The sequence below is a fragment of the Camelina sativa genome, chromosome 7 (assembly GCF_030686135.1).
Source record: "Camelina sativa cultivar CO46 ecotype springtype chromosome 7, ASM3068613v1".
NCBI classification, from domain to species: Eukaryota; Viridiplantae; Streptophyta; class Magnoliopsida; order Brassicales; family Brassicaceae; genus Camelina; species Camelina sativa.
This window is the reverse complement of record NC_141886.1, coordinates 25,195,901-25,216,897: the sequence shown is the minus strand read 5'-3', so window position 1 is coordinate 25,216,897 and position 20,997 is coordinate 25,195,901. Positions and strand designations below refer to the sequence as shown.

The following is a 20,997-nucleotide window of genomic DNA, read 5'->3' as shown; positions in this document are numbered from 1 at the left end:
CTGAAACAACAAAAAACACTTGTTAACTAAAAAAGATATAAACTTATGTAGAAAACAATCACATTCACATAAAATACACATTTTAAACAATCATAAATACAAAAAAACAGTCACATATAGTATAATTTCACACATAAATCCCTTCACAGTCAGCTCGGGCATTCCTAGCTTCATCAACCAGGTCATCTTCATCCATGTCTACTAACACATGCAATGGTCCAATGTCTGCACTTCAGATTCATCATCCTCTGCACTGTATCTTCTTTTAGAACCTCTCATAGCTACATACTAACTCGATGAATCATCTACCCTTGAATAAAAAACTTGATGTGCTTGAGATGCTAGTATGTATGGGTCTCTTGCAAAGGAAGCTTGACTTTGGTTAAGGTTGAAAAGTGTGAATCCTTCTTCTTCCTTTACTCCATTACCTATATTTGCCCATTGGCACTTGAATATAGGAATGTAGAAGACATTGTAATCAAGCAGTATAATATCCACCACTCTGCCGTATTAAGACACAACATCAACTATTGGGGAATTGTCTTTTGCACTAGCTATACACATTGTTGTGGCCTCATGCAACACACCACAGTTTTGAGTTTGCCTATCAACTGAGACTGTATGAAACCGATTGCCATTGACTATGTAACCCGTGTAAGACCTTGCGCTTAGACGAGGACCCTATGCTAACCACTTAAGTGTATCTTCATGTTTAGAAGTCATAGGTATCTGTTTATAAAAATTGTCAAGTATCATTTACTATATTGTAAAATAATAGATGATCAACAAAAAAACCAAAAAATAGTCAACATACCTGTTCTTTTAACCAAGAGGCAAATTTCTGAGAATGTATACTCCACAAAAATGCCGAATCACGTCTACATCTTTCACTAGAATCTTGTAGATGTTGTAGATGCATGCTAAAATTGAAAAAAGAAAAACAATGTTAACATTGAGTAAATGTAAATACAACAATATTATAAAAGAGAATGTAGAAGAACTTACTCTACATAAGGATCAATCAGAGCCATATTATGAATGACAACAAGATGTGCTATGTTCTTCTCATTCTCAGTAAGAGTACATGAAGTAGGTGCTGATATAGGACGACCCTCCAATATAGAGCAATTCTCATAATCAACATTTCTTTCCATTTTCTCATCAGCATTTGTTGTCTTTTTCAAGAAATCACTGTAGAACCGCATGCACTCCTCAGCGAGATATGACTCAGCAATACAACCCTCTGGTCTTGCCATGTTTCTTATAAAGTCCTTCAGAACTTTCATGTACCTGCAGATAAAAACCTGTAACATGTAAGCGTAAAGTATATTGTAAATGACATAACTTTATAAGTCATTAGATTGTACCTTTCAAATGGGTACATCCAACAAAAATGAACTGGTCCACATAATCGAGCTTCTCTGCCTAAGTGGACTGTTAAATGCACCATTATGTCAAAGAAACTTGGAGGAAAGAACCTCTCAAACATGCAGATAGTTTCCACAACTTCATGCTCCATTACAGAAATTGCCTCTCTGTCAATAACACGCTGACACAGTTTGTTGAAGAAAGCGCATAAGCGTCCAATAGCTATCCTAACACCTTTAGGTAACAAACCTGTAAATAAATAACATTGAAAATTAAAAAATTAACAGCTAATTATACAAGAGTTCTATCTAAAAGATTTCAGCCTACCTCTGATTGCAACCGGAAGAAGTTGTTGCATCAACACATGATAATCATGTGATTTAAGACCCTTAACCGTACAATCTTCTATCTTAACACATCTGGAAATATTTGAGCAGTAGCCATCTGGTCCTCTGAAGTCAGATAATCGCTTACAAAATACTTTCTTCTCTGTTTTGGACAGAGACCAAGGACCTGGAGGAAGGTAGGTTCTTTTTCGACGTGCTTGGGGATGTAAATCCTTTCGAATACCAAGCAGTTGCATATCTTTCCGAGCATTAACACCATCCTTTGATTTCACAGAATGCAGCATTGTAGAGACAAGGCTAGCAGCAACATTTCTCTCCACGTGCATCACGTCTAAGTTATGCCTAACCGGCATTTCCTAGATAACATAAAAACAAATAATAAAGAGAATGTTAAATACATTTATTTTCAAAAATATAGCAAATCTGAATATATAGTAGAATAACAAACCTAATATATAAATCATACCTTCCAATAATCTAACTTGAAGAAGATTGACCGCTTTTTTCATCTGGATAGCTCCTCTTCATCTACTTGTTCTTCCTCTTCTTCTGATTCACTGGATTCATCATCAGTATCAGAGGCTGATCCATCACGATCTTGCATCTTCCTCTTTCTTCCATTTACTTTTACATTCCCAAAATCATTCTTGTATTTTTTGAGTATTTAATAAATGTTGTGACCAGTCAGAATCCTACCTTTTCTTCCATGCTCAGCTTTACCATCAAACCATGATTTTTTACGTCTATAAACATGGGTGGGTGACAGAGACTTCCGGTGAGACATATACACGTGCTTTCTACAATTACTCAACCAAAAACTATCTGTGTGCTTCCCGCAAACAGGACAACCCATTATGCCTTTAACTTTGCAGCCTGCTAGATTTCCATGTGCCGGAAAATCCTGTATGGTCCACATAAGCATTGCTCTTAAGGTGAATGTAGTGCGACTGAATGCATCATACGTTACCTCTCCCTTCTCCCACAGATGGGTTAGATCCTCTATAAGAGGTTTGAAATACACATCTATATTGTTTCCAGGTTGAGTTGGTCCAGGAATCAGCAATGTCAACATGATGTTCTCCTCTTTCATACACTTGTCAGGTGGCATGTTGTAATTGACTAGCAAAACAGGCCATGCACTATAGTTAACATTTTTCATGTTGAAAGGATTAAACCCATCTGTGGAGAGTCCAAGCCTAATGTTCCTTTCTTCTGCAGCAAATGACAGATACTTTTCATTCATTTGATCCCACGTCACAGAATCTACCGGATGACGCATTTTTCCATTTGTGCTCTTATTACTGAAATGCCACCGTAAGTCTTTCGTCGTGTCCTCTGACCTGAACATCCTCTTGAGACGTGGAATTATCGGAAAGTACCTAAGTACTTTCTGTGGAATACCTTTCTTCACCTCACCAGTTCGCTTGTTAATCTTCCATCGCGAAGAACTGCATTTAGGAAAACTGTCGAGCTCCTCGTACTGATTTCTAAATAGACAACAATCATTTACACAAGCGTGTATCTTCTCATAACCCATATCAAAAGATTTGAAGAATTTCTTCACCTCATACAAGGATGTGTGCAAACATTATCCTTGGGTAGCATCTATTTTAAAGTCTCAAGTAGACTATCAAAACTTCTGTTAGACCAACCACTCTGAGTCTTTCACCTAAAGAGTGAAACAATCGCAGATAGTTTGCTGTAGTTTGTGCAACCTGGATACAGTGGTGTTTCTGCATCAGCTAGCTTGGCTAAGAACTCATCTTCTACCTTATCATCCCCATCAGTAGCATCAATTAAATCACCCTGACTAACCAGCTCTTCATCCATAAACTCAGCAGCTTTGAACAAACCTAAGATCTCTTCGTTCCACTGGCTTTTGTTATTTCTACACTCAGTCCCTGATTTCACTTCTCCATGATGAAACCAGTCCTCCCTCGACTTGTAACTCCAATCCATTCCCCTTGTTACAAGATGATCAACAACATCAGCGGCTGAGTGGCGATATACGTTGCGACAGTCAATACACGGGCAAATAATCATTGCATTGTCTCCTAAACCTGCAGCCACAGACCTCACAAAATCCCAAGCACCTTTCTCATAACCAGGATCGGTTCTGCAATGAAGTAAAATAAAAGCAAAAAACCAAAAGAAAAAAACGAATTACAAACTTTAAAAAATCTTTAACATATCAATTAAACCAATAAACTCAACTATACAAAACGTTTTCACATACCTGTTAAGATGAACCCATGTCTTTTTCATAACCATTTTATGCCCTTACCCATAAAGAAAACAAAACAAACACATAAGAATAACACAACCACCAAACAAATACCAAACAAACATCAAACAAACATATTCACACACTCAGCAGCAGTTTATTAAAACGAAATATCAAACAACCAATTCATTCAACTCGTAAACAAATGCATCAAATAATCAGTTTCATTGTGAGAACTACCCTCTGTGTTCTGATGCAAACATGCAGATGATCCGACTGATGAGATGTGATTACCTGACAAAAATTAAATCGGTCGAAATTTAAATTAGAGTACATATAATGGTCAAAATTTAAATCAGAGTACATAGCAAAGAACTGAAATACATTAATTGAATGCTTTATACCTTTCAGGTGGATGAGATCAGCTGGGTTCGAAACTACTGAGATCGGCTGAGCTATTGAGACAGAGACAGAGGCGGAGAGAGACTGAGGCAGAGAGAAACTGAGACAGAGAGCAACGGAGACACAGAGAGCGACAGAGATAGAGAGCGATGGAGATAAAGCGATGGATATCGGAAAGAGAGACAGAGATAACAGAGATAGCTACACAGAGACTGTGGGAGATTTTGGTGCTGAAAATCGAGATCTTGCCAATGAGAATCGAGATTTCATGGAATGGGTATTGAAATTTCAGGATAGGAATCAAAAACTTTGAGATATAGATAAGAGATCTGAGAAAAATTTAGAGAATCTGAAAAGCTTTTTGTTTTCTGGGTTTTTTTTGTTTTTTTTGGCTAATTTTTGGTCATAGCTAGAATCGAGACATTTTTTTGTTTGGGGGAAAAAACCCAATTATTTTGCCTCCAAAATACACCTTCCCAACTATAATACTGATTTTTATGTTCCCGCTTAATAAAAATATATACTAACGTTAATATAATGCTACGAAATACTTGGCATCCGATTTTGGTAGTTTTAGTAGCAGTTCGTAAATTTGTGGTACAAAGGTCTGCTACCGAAGCTCATATTTCTTGTAGTGGATCTTTACGTTTGCTTTTTGTATCATATTTGAAAGAAAATCGGCCAATTACCCTTGCTTATATTTAAGCTCATACATAGAATGGTGTGTAAATAAAATCATGCATGTACTACAGAGGATATTTCCATGTTGCTGAGCAAAAAGATTCTTCTCGGATAATTTTTCCATTTTTCTACAGAGGATGGAAAAGACCCTCGACTTGTCTGCCGACAAGGCCATATGTTTGTGTATGATAAACAGCGTTATCACATGAGAACAGAGAGTCGATAATATATTGGCCCCTTTGCAAAATATAATTTATGTGGTCTCAATCTTCTGTGTACTGTATACAAATATATACTATTTCTTTTTCCAACAAAAAGATGGATAATGTTTTACAATTTGGAGTATCAAGTATTTTTGTTAAAATGTTGTGGATCATGTATTATACTGAGAACCAGGATTGATCACCATGGATTTAGGCGCTGCTGAATACGACACACACTTGACACCCGCTAAACGAGTCTTTTATCATACGAGTCAAAGTAAAGACAATGATCACTCGCGCAGCGTGAGTAATCCACATGTTTTTTTACATGCATATGAGTTTAATTAGGTGTTTTTCATTAACTGCAATTTCAACTTTCTAAACGCGGAGTTTCCAAAATACAGCATCGAACCGTTCTCTCAATATATAACATAGTGCACAGTTTTCCAACTGAGCTAAAATTTATTATGATACGTGTATGAATTGAAAATCTTTAAGAGTTAGTGTAGCGTTATAATTTATTTGACAATCGTTGACTAAGGTGATTAGTGGCTAGATAGAATTGTTATTAATGTTTATTTATATTTTCATTGCATTTGAAAGAAGTTGATGATTGATTGATTAGTAAAAGAATTATTGTCACGAAAATGAATTAATCTTGTTTAGTGTCTATTGCCGAAGGATCATTGTTTGTTAGAAGTTGTGTGAAGTTATCCATAATCCATCTCTTTATCACACCTAATCAATTGGATTTGCCTTTTAATATTGCTTGGAACTTGTTGTTATCACTTTGTTTAGACTTAAATCTTGTTAGTATCTTGCCATTTGTTTTCATTTGTCTTTTGGTTTGTTATGTTAGATTGTTAATGTTATTTATAAACTATAATTTGATCAGCGGATTTCCAAAATCTAATATTTTAAATACAGATGTTTAAAAAATCAAATTATAGTATTTACTATTTATAACTTTTTAACTTTTTGATCTATTAAACATTTATGATATGTTTAAAAAGTTTCAAGTTAAACTATTTTCAAATGTTCTAAACTAAAATATTTTTCAAAAATTTATCCCCTCTTTAAGCTTTTTAAAATTATAGCATATGATATATAACTAAATATAACCATAAATAACATCAGAATACATACTGACTGCTCCGACATAGTGAAGATGGTGTCTTCACCTTCAGAGTGGCCAGCGTTCGCGACTTATTTGGAAGACATTCAGGAAGATAAAGAAGAATTCACATTCTTCTCGTTGATCTTCATTCCTCGCACGCAGAATGGTAAAACAGATAATCTGGCACGACGAGTTCGTTCCGAACCGCATCTTATTACCTATATAAATGATGTTCCGTCTCATTGGCTTTAAGCCAATTTTGTATGCTGTTGACAAAAAAATACATATCTAATACAACATATCAAAATTTTGTTTTAAACTTTGTTTTGAAATATAAAATATACAAAATTCGTATAAAATAAAATTCAAAGAAATTAATATAGTTTAACAGAAATTTCAAAAAACTTACCTTGGTAAAATAATATAATCCACCTAAACGATTCGCAGGCTAGAAATCGGACTTTTTACAGTCTCTTTTATCTTCTTTCGCTTTGTTGAATCGTTTGCCAATAACGAGTAGATGTTTTTGGGAAAATACTTGATATGGGTGATGTTACTGCTGGGGCAGATATGGGGATCCAATAGCTGCATTAAGAAAGAAAGGAATGCTCTGTTCGAGCTCAAGAAATACATAATCTCACTTTCTGAAGACGGGGAATCCAACGATCATCTCACTACTTGGGCTAATGACACAAAGAGCGATTGCTGCATGTGGAAAGGCCTTAAGTGTGATGCTACTAGCGGGCGGGTTATCCAGCTTTCCATCAGCCTACTGTACCTCAAACTCAAAGAGAGTGCTCTCCTAAACCTTTCTTTGCTGCATCCCTTTGAAGAAGTTCGAAGTCTAGACTGTCTGCATTCAGTAGCTTGTTTGATGATGTGGAAGGTATATATACCACGGTCTGTCCCAGGGTTTATTTTTCTTTTAACCTCTTTTGGTCTCTATTTGAATACATTTTCCCCTGCATTGACAAGTTAGGCTGCTGATTAACCAAAAAAAAAAGTTTTGAATTCTGGATGAGCTTTACCATATTTCTTTGGTATCATTTATTGAAAGTTGATACCGTTTAAAATAAACGTACTTAGATTTTCACCTTCATCAAAAAGTTACAGATTGCTGATATTGAAGTCTATGCCATGCACCACGAAATTACATCCAATCACTCATGCATTGCTTCCTTCCAAAATCCATACATTGCAACCAGGGCCGTGCCTATGGGTTAGGAAAAAGACATTTGGCTCAGGCCCCCAAAGTATATAGTTTTTTTGTGTTTTTTTTAACTCTCAATTATGGAAAATATGGTGTATCATTATGGTTTTGGGAGTCTTTATTTTCTAAACAACCCATGTATGATTCCTTTGAATATATTTATTTATAAAAATATACAAAAATGAAAACAAAACCTTAAATTGTGAAAGATTAAGAGAAGTTGGTGAAATAGTTTATTGAAATAGAAAAAAAAACGATTATGTTTAAGGCTTTTTACATTTTTTCTTTTGTTTCTGAAAAATTTCTATAGCTTTGAATTTTTAATATTTATTTTATTATAATTTTGAATTTAAATATTTATTTATTTTCATAAAATATATTAAAATAACTTCTAATGTTAAACTCGCTTGAAGCCCCGATAAACCTGGGCACGGCACTGATTGCAACTCTAATAATCTTCACTTGCATGTACAACAGACGAAGATTATATTGAATTGATTAGAGTGAGCTATGTTATTTTCATATATATTGTTAACAAGATTCTCGTTTGCAGGTTATAGAAGCCTCAGGAAATTAAGAAACCTCAAGACTCTAAATCTCTCTTCAAATTATTTCAACAACAGCATCTTTCCTTTCCTTAGTGCCGCTACATCACTCACAACTCTGTCTCTTAGGTACAATGACATGGATGGCTCTTTTCCTGTTAAAGGTATATCTCTAAATGCTTATTGAATCTAAATATCTAACTAATGGTAAATAGCTGCAGGCCCATTCTTGATGATGTATCTTTTGCTATATTGATGCAATTTAAAATTATTGTTATAACCTTTTTGTGTCATAAAATCAATTTGCGTCATTCTTATATTTGTTGGAATCCTTTTTTCAGAACTTAGAGATTTGATGAACTTGGAAGTGCTAAACCTAAGTGGAAACAGATTTAACGGCTCCATACCAATACAAGGTAAGTTGTTCATAAAATTAATTCTTGTCTTTATTTTCGGAAGTGGGAATACGGCTGCGAACATTTTTGGATTGGTTTATCAGTTTATGTATCACCCATGAGAGCATCATGCTAGTATCTAAAGCTTTGTGTGATTTTGTCTTGTGGCAGAGTTCAGTTACATGAGGAAGCTGAAAGCTTTGAGTCTAAGTGGCAATGAAGTTTCTGGATCAATTGAATTGCAAGGCAAGTTTTCTCAAATAACTCAAAGTTTGGATAAAGTTGTGGTGATTCACGTTTTATTAAGTGACTAATTAAACTTTTGCATTTCATTACCTTAGGAGTGTGCAAATTGAAACATATAGAAGAGCTCGATCTCAGTAGCAACAAGCTTGTCGGTCAGTTTCCATTATGCATAACTAGCTTGACTGGACTTCGAGTCCTTGATCTCTCGTCGAACAATTTGATTGCATCTTCTCACTTGGTTCGTTAACCAACCTCTCAAAGCTTAAGGTCTTAAAACTTGGCTCAACTTTCACTTCACTAAAGTTCGTTGAGTGTGACAGTTTTTGGAAGTCAAAATTTCAGTTGAGTGTTATTTCACTGGGAAGTTGCAATTTGGAGAAGGTACCTCATTTTCTCCAATACCAGAATGATTTGCGTCATGTTGATCTCTCTAACTATAAAATTGCTGGAAAGTTTCCTTCTTGGTTGTTGGAGAACAATACAAAACTTCAGATTTTGCTTCTACAGAATAATTCTTTTAGGAGCTTTCAGCTACCGCAATCTGATCATAATCTCCTTTTCCTCGATGTGTCACTTAATGAATTTGATCACCTCTTTCCTGAGAATATTGGGTGGATACTTCCTCAATTACAATATATGAATCTATAAAAAATGGTTTTCAAGGAAATCTGCCATTTCTTTGGGTAACTTGAAAGGTATTGAATTTCTGGATATATCTCACAACAATTTCCAAGGAGAGTTACCCAGAAGTTTCTTAGAGGGTTGTTATTCATTGCAATTCTTAAAGATGTCACATAACAAACTAAGCGGAGAGGTTTTCTTAGAATCAGCTAACTTTACTGGTATTTTTGTGCTGTCTATGGATAATAATCAGTTTACAGGAAAGATTGGACAAGGTTGGCAAAGCTCGAAATTATTGCTTATGCTTGACATGTCAAACAACAATCTCTCTGGTGTTATTCCAAGCTGGATTGGTGAAATAATTTATCAGGGGCTATTCCAGATACGTTGTTAGGGAATGTCCACATACTTGATATGAGAAATAATAGACTGTCTGGGAATATTCCCGAGTTCATCAACCCCCAAAACATCAGTATTTTTCTTCTTCGGGGTAATCATTTAACAAGTCGTATTCCCCACCAGTTGTGTGGCCTACGTTATATCCAACTTCTGGATCTTGCTAACAACAGACTGAAAGGATCCATACCCTCATTTCTCGGCTATACATCATTTGGTTTCATGAAAGAAGATATCTTCGACATTAATTATGGTGTCGGCCTTTTTTCCCCATCAGGATCCGATATAGATTTCAAATCTCTGATTGTGGAAGATCAGTTTATGAAGCTATACGAAATCGTCAACCAGACTGTCAACCAGCTGAAAATCGAATTTGCAACAAAACACAGATATGATACCTACTTGGGTAGAAATCTCACACTATTGTTTGGAATGGATCTATCAGAAAATGAATTCAGCGGTTGAGATCCCAGTAGAGTTTGGACGTCTTCTTGACTAAAATCTCTCAATCTTTCTAACAACAAATTATCAGATGTGATACCAAAAAGCTTTTCAGGCCTGAAGAACGTGGAAAGCCTTGATCTTTCTTTCAATAGATTACAAGGTCGGATCCCACCACAACTTACAGATCTTAGCAGCCTTGTTGTCTTCAATGTCTCATTCAACAACTTATCAGGAGTCATTCCAGAGGGAAGACAGTTTAACACCTTTGATACGCAAAGCTACTTGGGTAATCCTTTTCTTTGTGGGCAAGCAAACAAAATAAGTTGCAATGGTAATATTTTTCAAGAACCAGACAATGGAGTCGAAGCTGATGAATCCACCACAATCGACATGGAATCTTTCTACTGGAGTTTTGCTGCAGCTTATGTGACAATACTTCTTGGGTTACTCGCATCACTCTCATTTGATTCTCCTTGGAGCAGAGTTTGGTTCTACAACGTTGATGTTTTCGTCCACAAGGTTAGGAAACTGTTGTGATAAACAAAACACTGCAGGTGCCTATGATGTGCTTGTTTCCATCTCCCATCTGTTGTTATTCTTCTCAAACCTCCTGCTTTGTTTCAGAAAACAGAACATAACTTATATGTTTTGGTTCCTCTGTACTGTCTTTTGTCTTCGTATAATAAAAGTAATGCGTCAAATATGTCTTGGAGCTGCTTTGGTTGTTTGGTTCAATACATAATCTACAGTTAACACATGAAACAATTCCATAGTACCAGTCATCCACCAGATCATTGAATGAGAGAAGTCCCCCACGTTCAGCACCAGTTCCCATTGTACATTTCAGATTTTTCTCCCTCAAGGATTTCGATTCAAGACCTAAATTCAGATTCAATAGAATGTGATGTTGCTCTCAAGATCAAGGAAAAAAAAATCTAGCTGGTGGAGAACAAATTTAAAGAAAAAGCCCGAAGCTAATGCAATAAAAGGAATCGATTGATCAAGAAATACAAGTTTGAAGCAATATACCCACCCATATAGAGTAATGTAGAACAATGAGAAACCCAGGAATAATAAAAAGAAAAAAAACATACTTGCAGTTGCATGTAACCCCTCAAAAATTAATTGATTGTCTAGTCCATGGGCTCTTTTGTCATTTTCAAAAATTAACTAATATCTAGTGACCAAAGAAAATATTATTTACAAAGTAGCCCCTCAGCCAAAATACACACACATAAAAAAAAAACCAAACTCCCCGGCAGGAAAAGGCTATCATCATCTACCCCGCGGTTTCCTTTCCTTCCGCTACTTCGTAAAAAGTCGATGGTCCCAACCTCGATGAAGGGCGGCGACGAGATCACAAGCTTCAACATTATTTTTAGCGTTTGGCGATTGGATATCTAGTGATTGCGCTTAAGACTATTAACGATGTGAAACGACGTGTTTCGTTTTTGGCGGTAACGGCACTTCTTCCCGTGACGTGGTTGATTAAAGAGACAGCCACATCAGCGACTCTTCAGTTACCGTTTGAGTGTTCTTTGGATTTCTTTGGCAAAAAGTTTATTAAAAGGTTAGACATTTTTGCATTAGAATCGCATTTTGTTTTTTTAGGGAAAATTAATTATTTAGCTGAATGTTAATTTTGTTGTTGTTGTTGTTGTTGTTGTGTATATATAACTAGGACTACTATAAGTGAAAGAATTATGGTAGAAGCTTGAAAATTTCTTTAGGGCTAAGTACAAGACACTACAAGAAAACATCAAAATAGCGACTGCATTATTAGTCGCTATTTAGTCGCTAAATAGTGTTTTACGACCAAATAGCGACTAAAAGCTGTAGTCGTAAATCCGTAATCGTTAAATTAATAGTCATAAAATTAGTCGTTAAATAGCGACTACGTTATGACTAATGTTCGGAGTCGTAAAGCGTAGTCGTAACATAGTCACTAAATTTAACGACTACACTATGACTAAATTTACGATTACGAACATTAATCGTAACATAGTCACCAAATTTAGTGACTAATTAACGACTATAGTCATATTTATGTATTTATACAATATCATATTTATACAGTATTTATACAAATTATATACAGTTTTATTTGTTTATTAATTATTTTTAAATATATTGAAATTATGCATAACATTTTAAAACATTATTTTAAACACTATATTTATTATTATAAACCATGATTACAATAAAACTGTATTACAAAATAAAATTAAAAATAATAACTAAGAATAAGAATAATTCATCCTCCTTAAAAAAACATAATTAGAAAAAAAAAAAAATAGATGAACAGCTACATAATAAATGGTCTGTAGCACACTTTGAATTGCCTTGTATTCCATCGGTGAAGCCTAAGTAGTTCCCAGTAATGTTCCAAGAGCAACTCAATTCTTCAGGTACCTTTAGAACAAACAAAAAAAGAAAGTATCATGGTAACACATTTCCAAGTATCAATATAATAGAATTCCAAAATCGAGATTAGAAATAGGAAACCATCGGGACTAACATGTCTTCTAGCTTAAAAAACGTGAGTGTGAGTAAGAAGATCGACAATGGTGAATCTAGTTAACGAGTGCAGTCAAAACTGGTGTCTAGATATCCGTATTACCAAATGACTCTTGACAAATCTAACAAAAAGCCTCACAAAAATGATAACAGAGGCTGCTCACGAAATGACGCTTGACAGATTTAATACAAGACTCACAGCAATAAGTAGCAAAGTGGATATATTGTACCTTACTAGCAAAAGATACAATAGGATAAGAAAATGTCTTAACAAATGAAACTTTACCTTACCCTCTGAAATAAAGTTGTACATCATGAGCTCTGCCTAAGAGTGTTATTGGCTGTGGCTCTCTCTCTAAACCAAACATCATCTTCTACCTAAGAACAATAGGACATGATCAGAAAATTTCATTTATAGAGATTGAAATCACCAAAAACAAAATAAAACATTATCTCAGTCTAGGAAACATGAAAATTTTAATCTAATTCAAAATCAAAATAAAACAAAAACTGTAGACACAAAACTAGTATGGCTTGCTTCTCAAATTGAAATCTAATATATTCAAAATCAAAATAAAAACACAAACTAAAGACACAACTTGTAAGACAAAGTTTAATTTATCCCTTTGAAATTCGGTTGGAAAGAGACGAAACTCTCATATTCAAAAACCAAACCCAGCAACTTTGACTAACATGGACTGAAGAAAAAGCGTTAAGTAACTCTTCAACTTTAACTTTGACTAAAATTTATGCTCGATCTGAAATAATCTGATATACAAGACTAATAATCGAAAATAAACATAAGGCTTTTACCTATCTTCTTCCAGGCAACTGCTTCTTCAAGCTTCTTGACATGTTCTTCAACTTCTCCAAATCCAGTTAACACATATCAGATTTTATCAAATAAACACACCAAAACTGAGGTGACTGTGAACGAAGTCGATTTTTAAGATCCGGGAACCTCCGTGAAAACCCTAATTGTGTCCATTAAACAAAGACGAAATACAAAAATTACAGAAAAAAGCTTGGATTTATCGAGATTGAAACATAAAATCAGGGTTTCAAATTACAAGGAAAGCTTGGGATTTGAGAGCAGAGACGAGAAATGAAATGAGGACGAGTTAATAAAAATCTTCGACAGATTCATTTTGTGGGTCTCAGACTGAAACAGATCTGAAAGGTTTGGGTCTAATTGTTTTTTCGAGAAGTCATAGAGAAAAGGGGGAGATGATTAGAGAAAGAAGACTTACCCGGCAGATTCAAATCGACGGGACGTGTAAGACGATGATTGGAGGCTTGGCCGGACAGAGTCATCGCGATTCGAAGTAGAGAAATGAGAAATGAGAGTGAAAGTTTACCCGAAAGAGTTTAGAGAGTGAAAGTTTTTTTTTTTCTAAGTGCTTTGTCGAGGAACGGAGGCACAAATCTAGCGTGAGGGTTTCTTTTTTTTTTTTTTGCTTTCCTTTTGTCAGCTCAATTTAGATTATATATCAAAGCCCAAAGTGATACAAGCTTCTTGCTGTACTTGAGCATGAACAGATTTAACGGTTCCATACCTGAACGAGGTAGCTCCTTATAAACTTGGAACTTCTTCTATTTTGTGTTCGTTCTTAATGGTACAAAAAAAAAAGGAAACAAATCCAGATTCTTTCTTTCTTCTCAACCTATTTAAGTCACATCAGCAATTCAGTTACTGTTTTTTGGATTGGTCATTAAGTTTTCTAATTTAAAGTTAATTATTTTAGTTGAATTAATTCAAGACAAGCCGATAGTGGGTGGCAATAATAAAGCTGATCACACGTTTTTAGCATATGATTCAAATTAATTTAATTAACATAAATTTCAAAGAACTTACCTTGGTAAAAAGAATATAATCAACCTAAACGATTCGCAGGCTAGAAATCGGACTTTTTTTTGCAATCTCTTTTATCTTATTTTGCTTTGTTGAATTTGAAACGTTTGCTAATAGATGACCCGACTTAACACGAAGGCATTTTTGATTTTGACTAATACAATCCTAGTTCCAATCAAAGAAAGCCATATCAGCGATTCTGTAGGCTTTTTCATCAAGTCTATAGTTGTTTACATGTAACAAATAAAGCCAGCTGGTCAAAGAAAAAAATGATCTTCGCTCATGACACTTCCAATAAAATCATAATTCCAACGTGCCTTTTCTGTTTACCTTCACTTTTTGGCTTACAGCTAAGAGATTCTACATGTAATAAAGCCTGGTCTAAGTACATTGATCAGCCTCACTACACGACTAGGACTTAGACTTTGCAAATATACAATCATTTGTTGCTTGAAATCCTTATAAACGTGGACGATATTTGGCATTGAACTCATTGTCACATTTTACGAAAGTTTGAGTTTCTTTATCTTTCGCTTTTCATATCATATTGCTATGGAAGGGAAGATGTTTTGGGGAAATTACTTGATATGGGTGATGTTACTGTTGGGGCAGATATGCGGATCCAAAAGCTGCATTGAGAAAGAAAGAAATGCTCTGTTGGAGCTCAAGAAATACATAATCTCACTTTCTGAAGAAGGGGAATCCAACGATCTTCTCTCTACTTGGACTAATGACACAAAGAACGATTGCTGCCTGTGGAAGAGCCTTAAGTGCGATCCTACTAGCGGGCGGGTTATCCAGCTTTCCATCAGCTCACTGCGCCTTAAAAAGCGTTCTCTCCTAAACCTTTCTTTGCTGCATCCCTTTGAAGAAGTTCGAAGTCTGGATTTATCCTATTCGAGGTGCGGTGGCTTGTTTGATGATGTGGAAGGTATACCACTACCAGAATTTCTCCCATGGTTTATTTTCTTTTCACCTCTTCTACCAGTTATTCTGTTGGGGAAGGTATTGTCAATTATTTTCTCAAATTGTTACACAGTTAAAAATAAAGGTAATTAGATTTTTCACTTGCATCAAAAAGTTAAGCACTTGTACTTACATTTTACTAACTTGTTAATATTAAGTCTATATATGCCATGTAGCACGAAATTACACAACAATCACTCAGGCATTGCCTCCTTCCAAAATCCATACATTGCAACTCTCATAATCTTCATTTGCATGTACAACAGAACTAAGATTATATTGAACTGATTAGAGTGAGCTATGTTATTTTCATATATTTTGTTAACAAGATTCTCGTTTGCAGGTTATAGAAGCCTAAGAAGATTAAGAAACCTGGAGATTCTGGATCTTTCTTTTAATTATTTCAACAACAGCATTTTTCCTTTCCTTAGTGCCGCTACATCACTCACAACTCTGTCTCTTAGGAATAATGAAATGGATGGCTCTTTTCCTGTTGAAGGTATATCTCTCAATTCTTATTGAATCCAATGATATCTAGCAGGCCTATATATTCTTGATGATGATTGATGCAATTTAAAATTACTGTCATAACTTCTTTTTGTGTCATAAATCCAGTTTGCATCATTCTTATATTTATTGGACTCCTTTTTCAGAACTTAGAGATTTGACAAACTTGGCACTGCTAAACCTAGGTGGAAACAAATTTAACGGCTCCATACCAATAGAGGGTAAGTTATTCATAAAATGCAATTGCCTTTATTTTCGAAAGTGGAAAGTTAATTTATTCAAGGGTCAATATTTTTGGTTTGGTCTTTTTTTTACTACCTTTTTTTTTTTGCTTTTGTTTATATATCATCTATGAGATCATTATGTTTGTATTTAAAGTTGTTCACCAATTTCTGTGATTTTTTCTTGTGGTAGAGTTCACTGGCTTGAGGAAGCTGAAAGCTCTGAGTCTAAGTAACAATGAATTTTCTGGCTCAATTGAATTTCAAGGCAAGTTTTCTCAGTTATTAATTCAAAGTTTTTATAAATTGTTGTGGTTGATTCACGTATAATTAAATGATTAAAATTCTGCATCTGATTACCTTAGGGGTGTGCCAATTGAAGCATATAGAAGAGCTCGATTTCAGTAAAAACAAACTTGTAGGTCTGTTTCCTATATGCATAACTAGCTTGACTGGACTTCGAGTTCTTGATCTCTCATCTAACAATTTGACTGGGAAGCTACCATCTGCTCTTGGTGGCCTTGAATCCCTTGAGTACTTATCTTTGTTTGATAACAACTTCGAAAGCGTCTTCTCACTTGGTTCGCTCACCAACCTCTCAAAGCTTAAGGTCTTAAAACTTGGCTCAACTTCCAATTCGGGTAAAGTAGAGCAGCAAAAACATTGGAAGCCAAAATTGCAGTTGAGTGTTATTTCGGATAGTTCTTGGAAGCCAGAATTTCAGTTGAGTGTTATTTCACTACAAGCTTGCAATTTGGACAAGGTTCCTCATTTTCTCCTACACCAGAAGGATTTGCGTTATGTTGATCTCTCTGACAATAACATTTATGGAAAGTTTCCTTATTGGTTGTTAGAGAACAACACAAAACTAGAGGTTTTGCTTTTACGAAATAATTCTTTTAGGAGCTTTCAGCTACCGGAGTCTGATCATAAGCATCTGCTTTGCCTAGATGTGTCCGTTAATGAATTTGATCATCTCTTTCCTCAAAACATTGGGTGGATACTTCCTGATTTAAAATATATGAATCTTGCCAATAATGGTTTTCAAGGAAATCTGCCATCTTCTTTGGGTAACATGAAAAAGATTGAATTTCTGGATATATCTCAGAACAGTTTTTACGGGAAGCTACCGAAAAGTTTCCTAAAGGGTTGTTATTCGTTGCGTATGTTGAAGATGTCAAATAACAAACTAAGTGGAGAGAACATCCTAGAATCAGCCAACTTTACTCTTCTTTTCTCGTTGTCTATGGATAACAATCTGTTTACAGGAAAGATTGGAGACGGTTTGCGGAACTCGAGATCTTTATCTATGCTTGACATGTCGAACAACAGTTTCTCTGGGGTTATTCCAAGCTGGATTGGCGAACTTCCAGATTTATATGCACTACTGCTTTCACACAACACACTCGAAGGTGAAATACCTCTTTCTTTGTTCAAGTATAAATCATCTGGTTTTTATTTTCAACTCGTGGACCTCTCTCAAAACCATTTATCTGGGGGCATACCTTCACTTGTCAATTCTAGATATCCGAGTGTTTTACTCCTGCAAGGCAATAATTTATCAGGGCTAATACCTGAGGAAGTACTAGTGAATGTCACTGTGCTTGATTTGAGAAATAATAGACTGTCTGGAAATATTCCCGAGTTCATCAACCCTTACAACATTAGTATTCTTCTTCTGCGGGGAAATAATTTAACAGGTCGTATACCTCACCAGTTGTGTGGCATAGGCAACATCCAACTTTTGGATCTTTCCAACAATAGACTGAATGGATCCGTACCTTCATGTCTTAGCAACACATCATTTGGTTTTGGGAAAGAGGTTAAATTGGACAATTCGTATTATGATTCCGGCGTTGTTTCCATTATATACTTCAATATAGTTTTCAGATCTCTGATCGTGGAAGATCAGTTTATAGAGTATTGCGACGTCGGCACCAAGATGAAAATTGAATTTGTAACAAAACACCGATATGATGCCTATTGGGGTGGAAATCTCAAATTATTGTTTGGAATTGATCTCTCAGAAAACGAGCTAAATGGTGTGATCCCAGTAGAGCTTGGAGGTCTTTTGACACTACAAGGTCTCAATCTTTCTCACAACAACTTATCAGGTGTGATACCAAAAAGCTTTTCAGGTCTGAAGAACGTGGAAAGCCTTGATCTTTCTTTCAACAGATTACAAGGTCCCATCCCACCACAACTCACAGATCTGAGCAGTCTTGCTGTCTTCAATGTCTCATTCAACAACTTATCAGGAGTCATTCCAGAGGGAAGACAGTTTAACACCTTTGATACCCAAAGTTACTTAGGTAATCCTTTTCTTTGTGGGCAAGCAAACAACATAAGTTGCAATGGTGATATTTTTCAAGAACCAGATAATGGAGTGGAAGCTGATGAATCCACCACAATCCACATGGAATCTTTCTACTGGAGTTTTGCTGCAGCCTATGTGACAATACTTCTTGGGTTACTCGCATCACTCTCATTTGATTCTCCTTGGAGCAGAGTTTGGTTCTACAACGTTGATGTTTTCGTCCACAAGGTCAGGAAACTGTTGTGATAAACAAAACACTGCAGGTGCCTGTGATGTGCTTGTTTCATCCCCATATGTTGTTGTTGTACTTCTCAAACCAGAAAACAGAACTTAATTCATGTTTTTGGTTCCTCTGTACTGTCTTTTGTCTTTGAATAAAAGTAATGCGTCAAACATATCTTGGAGCTGCTTTGGTTGTTTCGTTCAATATATAATATACAGTAACACTTTGAATTTCTTCATGACACAATTCCATAGTAGGACGACCAATCGTTCACCAGATCATTGTTGAATGAGAAGTCCCCCACGTTCAGATATTTCTCCCTGAAGGATTTCAAGAATGGACCGCTAAAAAATTTGATCAAAGATGTTGATTTTGTTTAAACCAAATTGGTGAATGTCTCTCTGCCCAATGATGGATAACCCAGCAACAACAAAACTGGGGAAGCGTTTCTTTGTTCCTGCTTGATCAGATTCCACTGAAACTTCTAGAAAGCTTGCATGATCTAAGATCAACACCGGACCTTTGCATCACGTACGTGTCCAGTAAATGAAACCCTTGACGATTCTCTTGAAACACAATATGCTTCTCTTTCACACTTCCACCCATGTCTGAGTCCTGAAACTGGAATGCAAGAGCCTCAGGATTTTATAGAAACTTTGGTTTTGACAACATAAAATCAACTTGCCGTGGTTTTCAATCTTCAGTTACCTACCTGCAACAGGGGATTTTGCCTTTTTTTTCTTGTCTCTTCTCCTCTCGTCGATGGGCTCTTTATCTATTTTAAAAATTTCAGTGGTTGAGTGGTTGGTCATTTTGTTTATTCAATTAAATCATTATTTGAATCATTCAACAAGCTTACATATTGCCAAATGACTATAAGACTGAGTTTATCTTTCTTTACTTTCCTTATTTTAAATAATAGTTTTATGATATATTGAAAAGAAATATAGGACTTTGTTTTTTTTTAATCCTGCTAGAACCCATATATTCGAGGAATGACTCTGTATATTGAAACAGATTCACATATATAAACTATATACTTCTTATTTTCGCTGGTTCCTTTTCATCTTATACTACCTGAAATATAGAAATTAGTTAACAGACTCTAACTATGATTGAATTTGTATTTTGGGGATGATGACTAAACTGTTGTGATTAATGCATACGATTTTTCTTTGTTAATTGTGCATAAAGCTTCGTTGAAGTCTGTAGTGCTACGCACGCCACATATTATGTCATATGATATTGACTTGGTTTTTCTTATGCAAGTTGGGTTTTTTCAATTCCTCTTTGTAAAATAGCTGTTTAATTCTTGTAAACATGGATATATTTAGGGAGGTAAACTTACAATAGATTTTCTTGATTTCTGTTTTTGTTTTCTTGCTCAATGCAATGAGGGGGAGGGTGCGCTTAGGTCCAAACCTGATATGGATAGTATTACTGTTGGGGGTGCTACATGAATGCAAAAGCTGTATTGAGAAAGAAAGGAAAGGTTTGTTGGAGCTCAAGAAATACATGATCTCAATATGTTATGAAGAGGACTCCGACTTTGTTTTCCCATCCTGGACTAATGACACCAAGAGCGATTGCTGTACGTGGAAGGGCATTGAGTGCAATCGTACAAGCGGGCGGGTGACTGGGATTGCCTTTGGTAGACTGTTTCTCATAAAAAGTTCTCCTTTAAATCTTTCTTTGATGCATCCCATTGATGAAATTCGAAGTTTGATCTTTCTTAGATATTTGTTCTAAATCTTGAAGATTAACACCCTTTATAGGGCTCAGATTTTCCCTAGCATCAAAAGGTGATAGTACCTTTCTCTGTAGCTACTAATTAACATGCTGATATATGTTGCCATTTAGCCGAAAATTACATTTAACGATGACTCACATTTCCTTCCAAAGTTCATACAGTAAACTCTCCTAGTCTGTATTTGCATGTATAGCAGACTGAAGTTATAATTGAACTTATTGAAGTGACTGAGTGAGCGATGCTATTTTCGTATACTTCTTAACAAGAATTTTATATTGCAGGTTATAAAAGCCTAAAGCGATTAAGAAACCTGGAGATTCTGGATTTATCTTTTAATGAATTCAACAACAGCATCTTTCCCTTTATTAATGCCGCTACATCACTTACAACTCTTTTCCTTCGAAATAACTACATGGATGGCATTTTTCCTTCTAAAGGTTTGTTT

General features: G+C 35.4%; 1 protein-coding gene, 1 long non-coding RNA gene and 3 pseudogenes across 3 annotated transcripts; 2 read left to right on the top strand and 3 right to left on the bottom strand.

Annotated features, from left to right (window-relative positions):
• Positions 1 to 127: 127 nt before the first annotated feature.
• On the bottom strand, positions 128 to 1,578 carry LOC109125484 (uncharacterized; annotated as a pseudogene).
• A 94-nt stretch (positions 1,579 to 1,672) lies between these two features.
• LOC147941667 (uncharacterized) lies at positions 1,673 to 3,986 on the bottom strand (annotated as a pseudogene).
• A 2,876-nt stretch (positions 3,987 to 6,862) lies between these two features.
• LOC104704871 (receptor-like protein 15) lies at positions 6,863 to 10,773 on the top strand (annotated as a pseudogene).
• Positions 10,774 to 12,357: 1,584 nt separating this feature from the next.
• On the bottom strand, positions 12,358 to 14,362 carry LOC104702129 (uncharacterized). 2 transcript variants are annotated; one of them, XR_015562354.1, is made up of 4 exons: positions 13,967 to 14,362; positions 13,530 to 13,690; positions 13,003 to 13,094; positions 12,358 to 12,611 (listed from the first exon to the last, which is right to left on the bottom strand). It is a non-coding gene; the product is annotated as an uncharacterized LOC104702129 (long non-coding RNA). The 2 variants fall into 2 exon arrangements; XR_015562355.1 differs by having other exon boundaries at positions 13,008 to 13,094; positions 13,967 to 14,358.
• A 681-nt stretch (positions 14,363 to 15,043) lies between these two features.
• On the top strand, positions 15,044 to 19,033 carry LOC104702143 (receptor-like protein 15). Its single transcript, XM_087459281.1, has 5 exons — positions 15,044 to 15,499; positions 15,878 to 16,033; positions 16,188 to 16,262; positions 16,456 to 16,530; positions 16,628 to 19,033. Exons 1-5 carry the CDS (start codon positions 15,121 to 15,123, stop codon positions 18,823 to 18,825), a joined length of 2,883 nt encoding a protein of 960 aa, XP_087315407.1. The 5' UTR covers positions 15,044 to 15,120; the 3' UTR covers positions 18,826 to 19,033.
• The last annotated feature ends 1,964 nt before the right edge of the window (positions 19,034 to 20,997 follow it).